The sequence below is a fragment of the Myotis brandtii genome, unplaced genomic scaffold (assembly GCF_000412655.1).
Source record: "Myotis brandtii unplaced genomic scaffold, ASM41265v1 scaffold186, whole genome shotgun sequence".
NCBI lineage: Eukaryota > Metazoa > Chordata > Mammalia > Chiroptera > Vespertilionidae > Myotis > Myotis brandtii.
In genome coordinates, this window is record NW_005356905.1 from 1,047,138 (window position 1) to 1,052,886 (window position 5,749).

The window sequence follows — 5,749 nt, forward strand, 5'->3', positions numbered from 1 at the left end:
ACTCTAATAAGCAATGGAAAAATATCCTCGGGTGAGGATTAACAACAACAACAAAAAGACTCCACGAATGACAGCAGCTTACCTCTGGGTTGTAGTGCTCTGTGGTGAACTCCAGGTCAACTTGACATTCCTTCTTTGAATTAATCTGAAATATAGAAACTGACTCTTAGCCGGTGGAAGCTCTGCTAACATCTGCATACCCCAAACTCACACTCCTGGGATAACATGGCACAGAAATGGTTGCTGTCACAGTCGTACCTGAATAATATGGGTATTTTTTAGGAGAAAAGATCTCGTATTTTGGTCTGATCATGCCATGTTGCCTGCTAGCTGACACCCACTCACAAGAGGGAGGATGAGAAAGGGGAACAGTTGCATGGAGGCTGGAGGTTGGCTGTATGAGAGCAGCTGCAGGAGAGTAGATGTGTGTGCAGGGCTGTGCAGGGAGGACCTTCGTCCCCCACCTCAGTGCCCGTCCACGCCCTGCCTGGGCTCAGGGCTGCCACTGAGGGAGACAGACCCGCTCTCCCTCCTCTGCTCCTGGTCGAACAGGTGTACCCAGTAATAAATAATGGTTTTCAGATGGTGATAACCGAAGAAATGGAGTGGTGGGGGCAGAGTGACTACTTTTACTATGATGAGGTGGTGTGGAGGAGAGGCTGTTCCATGGCACAACCATTGCCAGACCAACGAGCTAGATCAGGGCCAGAACAGAGATTGTCTCCCTAAATCCCTCAGAGACCGTCTGATGGACCCTCTCCCTGTGCCCCCCGCGTGCTGGTCCCTGCCCCGGGCAAGCAGGAAAAGCAGTTTCCGTTCTCTGACACCGGCACCCCACCCATCCTGCCCTGCTCCATATAATTCTTTAGGCCTGAGACTTGCCTCGAATGTAAATTTCCTTTAACAGACTTAACTGGCAGACTGGAGTGGCCTGCCCTTTCTTCAGTGTTTCCCAGCCTTCCTTACAGAGGTAGGTTTTCTGTCTCAGGGCTTTTCCCGGTGTCTGTGTATACCAACAGGTGGTCGAGGAAGGTGCCCGGGAGGAGATGATACATCAGCTGCGATCCAGGGGACAGAGGGAGCCAGCCACACCCATACTCAGGTGTGGCAGAGGGAGCTACCAGTGGGGCGGCGGTGGGACAGGATGAATTACCGCCATTGGACCAGACCTCAGCTGTTAGGGCCTCTCCTTCTCTTGCAGCTTCCACAAGCAGACATACTTCTACACTTTGGACATGCATGTTGAGCCTCTTTAAACTTTTGAATTGATCCCAATGCATATTTTCAGAGTATATATGCCCAGACCATTAAAGCAATTTAAACTGTTTAGGAGACCTTTATATTGTTTGCCATCATCTTTTTTTTTCTTTTTCTTTTTTCTTTTCAGAGAGCTGCCTCCTGCATGCCCCACACTAGGGATCAAGCCCACAAGCCGGGCATGTGCCCTGACCAGGAATCAAACTGTGACCTCCTGGTTCATAGGTTGATGCTCAACCACTGAGCCATGCCGGCCGGACACCATCATCTATTTTTGCTTCTATCATTTTTTAGTGCGAAATGATCATTCAGTAAAAGGAGAATTTTCTAGAGAAGAGAGAAGTTTGTGCTGCGTGGAGCTGAGGTTATTTCACATAATCCCAATTAAGTTAATTCTGGAAACATCCATTTCCTTTGGCTCATCCCAGGAACATAATAACCAATCAGGGTTATCTTATCTTAACTAGACCAGATAGCATCCGTTACTGTTATAGTTTCTTAAAAGATCCCGGGAAACTGGAGAATAGAGGGATAGGATCCTGTGGCAGGTATTTGTGTAAAGAACATGTAAACACATGAGTGTATCTATCAATGTTTCTGGGGGGAGGGGAGCACCCAGCGCCCAGGAGTAATCATTTTCAATCTTAAAACAAGTTCCAGTGTAAACTGAAATATTTTTACCTCAATTTACAAATTCATAAACATCTGTCTTCTCACTCATTCGCTGTTTGCTTGCTCCTGTGGCAGGCACCCAGGAGATGTAACATCCAGGCCAGTCTTACCAGTACCTGCTTCTTGAGTGGACACGCGGTGTAGCTAGCTCATCAGTGTGGCCGAGGGCAGCCTACAAGCAGGCTTTCTAGGGCAGGTGAGGCCTCAACTAATTCTCTGAGAAGCAGGTGCTGGCCAGGCAAAGGCGTGGGAATGGAGTTGTGGGTGAAAAGGGGGTTCTACGGAAGTAACTTCACAGGGAGATCTGATCATAGATTCCTAACTGGGCAGGTCATGCACCAGGCCTGTCACTTCTTTAGTGAAAGGTTTTAAGCCATTTAAGGTGTGCATCTAGGTTAACACACCTTTGAGATGCCAGAAGCAATACCCCTTGAAGGGGATACTACACAGGAGTCAGGGATGCCCCTCAGGCTGCTAGTGGGGTGAGTGGGGTCAGGGCCATTCCTGAGAAGAGGAGGAGGAAGCCCAGTTGGCAGGTGCAATCTTTGGTGCAGGGGGACATCGCAGCCGCCCCGGAGGCAGCTGAGTGTATAGAAGTAGATTCAGGAGGAGCCACTGAATCTGATGCCATCGCCCAGGGAAGATGTGCACAGGGAGAACTCTGAGGACTAGCGACAGTCGCATCAGGATTGAATGGCTCGCCCACCTGAGGACTCGCAGTGCCGACAAGCAAGATCTGATCAGACATTCCTGACTGGGCAGGTCATGGTGAGGACCCGCCCCAGGCACGTAACATTTTTAGTAAAAGGCTTATCTTTGCACAGCTTTTTGGAAGCACCGGGAAGCGAGGGAGGAGGGATGCGTATCCTGTGTGGGGGAGACCGGGTGGCGGAGCCTGAGAGCTATTTGCCTTGCCGATTTGATTTCCTTACTTTGTTTTAATCAGGCTTCTTAAAAGCGTCTACATTTTGTTCAAAATAAGATGTTTATATTTTTGATGGTCACTTATCAAGATGCAGCCCTTTTATCTCCCCCTGAGGCCTCTCCTCTCTCCCTTCCTCTGAGTCACAAGTTCCCCGGAGGCTGCTTGGCTGATCTCCTGAGATAAATGGCATCTCGGCCTCAGCCTTCGGGCCTTCATCAAGGACACTGTCTGTCCAAAGTGTCTCCTGCTCCGGTTTCTTTAGGATTGTGCTCCGTGTGGGTAAAGTTATTCTGCCATAAAGAGGTCTTTGTTGTCCAACATCCGCCCTAGGATGTGTTGGGTGTCTCCCTGGTGGGAGCCTGTGCGAGGTGCAGAGTCCAGGGAACACAACGGAAAGCCCCGCCCCTGGGCGGTGAGGTCCGGAGAGGACTTAGGGCCCATCACTGTGGAACCTGACTGTGGGTGATATGAACGGTCCCCGGAGAACTGATCCAGCCTCGGGATGGGGACGTGAGCTGAACTTTTGAGCTGAACACAAGATGAAAAAGGCATTGCCTTGGGAGCTGGGGGGAGGGGAGCTGAGAAATCATTCAGCACAGAAGGAGCAGATGGCTGAAGGCGGGAGGAGCAGCCAGGGGGCCAAGGACGGGCTCAGGAAGAGGCAGGAGCGGCCCCTGCAGGCTCCAGCGAGGGTTTATGCTTAGAGAAATGGAAAGCCCTGGGAAGCATTGTGAAAAGATCCCTCTGAGATGGAAGGCGAGAGCCGGTGCTGCAGGGAGATGTCCAGTGTGAGTGCAGGGACTGCAGGGGCCAGGTGACCACGGTGAACCAAGGTGGGGACTGGAAATGGAGAGAAGCATGTGGTGGGCAGACAGGAGTCTTACTAGGATGTAAACACAAACAGTTTTGTAATTCAAGATCAGAAATGATCGCTAGAATGCTCGTTTCATATCAGGACATTATTAAACCAACCACATTTAAATGATGCTTGTATTACAGAAGGCCAGCCAGCCTGCCGATTTGATTTTCTTACTTTGTTTTAATTTGACATGTTTATAGCTTCTACATTTTGTTCAAAATAAGATGTTTATATTTTTGATGGTCACTTATCAAGATGCAGCCCTTTTATCTCCCCCTGAGGCCTCTCCTCTCTCCCTTCCTCTGAGTCACAAGTTCCCCGGAGGCTGCTTGGCTGATCTCCTGAGATAAATGGCATCTCGGCCTCAGCCTTCGGGCCTTCATCAAGGACACTGTCTGTCCAAAGTGTCTCCTGCTCCGGTTTCTTTAGGATTGTGCTCCGTGTGGGTAAAGTTATTCTGCCATAAAGAGGTCTTTGTTGTCCAACATCCGCCCTAGGATGTGTTGGGTGTCTCCCTGTTGGGAGCCTGTGCGAGGTGCAGAGTCCAGGGAACACAACGGAAAGCCCCGCCCCTGGGCGGTGAGGTCCGGAGAGGACTTAGGGCCCATCACTGTGGAACCTGACTGTGGGTGATATGAACGGTCCCCGGAGAACTGATCCAGCCTCGGGATGGGGACGTGAGCTGAACTTTTGAGCTGAACACAAGATGAAAAAGGCATTGCCTTGGGAGCTGGGGGGAGGGGAGCTGAGAAATCATTCAGCACAGAAGGAGCAGATGGCTGAAGGCGGGAGGAGCAGCCAGGGGGCCAAGGACGGGCTCAGGAAGAGGCAGGAGCGGCCCCTGCAGGCTCCAGCGAGGGTTTATGCTTAGAGAAATGGAAAGCCCTGGGAAGCATTGTGAAAAGATCCCTCTGAGATGGAAGGCAAGAGCTGGTGCTGCAGGGAGGGGGTGTCCAGTGTCAGTGCAGGGACTGCAGGGGCCAGGTGACCAAGGTGAACCAAGGTGGGGACTGGAAATGGAGAGAAGCATGTGGTGGGCAGACAGGAGTCTTACTAGGATGTAAACACAAACAGTTTTGTAATTCAAGATCAGAAATGATCGCTAGAATGCACATTTCATATCAGGACATTATTAAACCAACCACATTTAAATGATGCTTGTATTACAGAAGGCCAGCCAGCCTGCCGGGCCAGAGGGGACCACCGTGAGCACTGCACGGGTCTCTATGCCAAAAGCTCTGAAGGCCAGCTCAGCCCCATGAGCAACTGGAGAAACGCAATGAAGGAAGCAGTGAGGTACCCCTGCACAATGAGCAGACTGCAATGAATTAGAAAGTGGACAGGGCCAGTCGTTTGCCGGAATGGGGGAGATTGCTCTTGCGCGGCTGGTGGGAGGGTGCCCAGAGGCAGCCTGAGGGCGGGGGCAGTCTGGCCCACTGGGTCAAATCTAGTTACCTACAGCCTACGAATTGGCTACCCCACTTCTGGTTATGTCTCCATGGAAACTGGCACAGGCCCTCCTAAGGGCCTCACAGGAGGATGCTCCTGGAGGCAATGTGTGTGTGGTGGGAAGGTGGAGGCAATCTGGTGTCCCCTCCTGGGGGCAGGGGAGGGCAGGTAAACTGGGGGTGCCTGCCATGGAGTGCCATGCAAACTAGCCACACATATGGTAACACAGATAGACCCTAAATGCTGTGCTTGAAAACAGAAACAACAAAATGCATGGCATACATATCACGTACAAACATTTTTTAAATTAAAGTTTTACACAAACCAACAACATCTTTTCTAAGAGCACTTACACACAAGACCGTTTCTAGTGGTTGCCTCTAGGAAGTTGGGGTGAACAAAAAGAGGCATAAAAGAGAATAAATACACAAATACCAGACAGAACAAAAAGTCGCTCCCTCCACTTTGTACCTGGACCACAAGCACACCACCAGGCTTTAAAAAAGATAGAAAGTCCCCGACCTGCGTGGCTCAGTGGTTGAGCGTGGGCCTATGAACCAGGAGGTCACAGTTTGACTCCCAGTCAG

General features: G+C 50.8%; 1 protein-coding gene across 1 annotated transcript in view; it reads right to left on the reverse strand.

Annotated features, from left to right (window-relative positions):
• RARRES1 (retinoic acid receptor responder (tazarotene induced) 1) overlaps window positions 1-5,749 on the reverse strand; it is a 48,849-nt gene that overhangs the window by 34,555 nt on the left and 8,545 nt on the right. Inside the window, exon 2 of the mRNA XM_014537959.1 lies at window positions 83-145. Within this exon, the coding sequence (XP_014393445.1) occupies window positions 83-145 (63 nt within the window). The remainder of the gene's footprint in view (window positions 1-82; window positions 146-5,749) is intronic.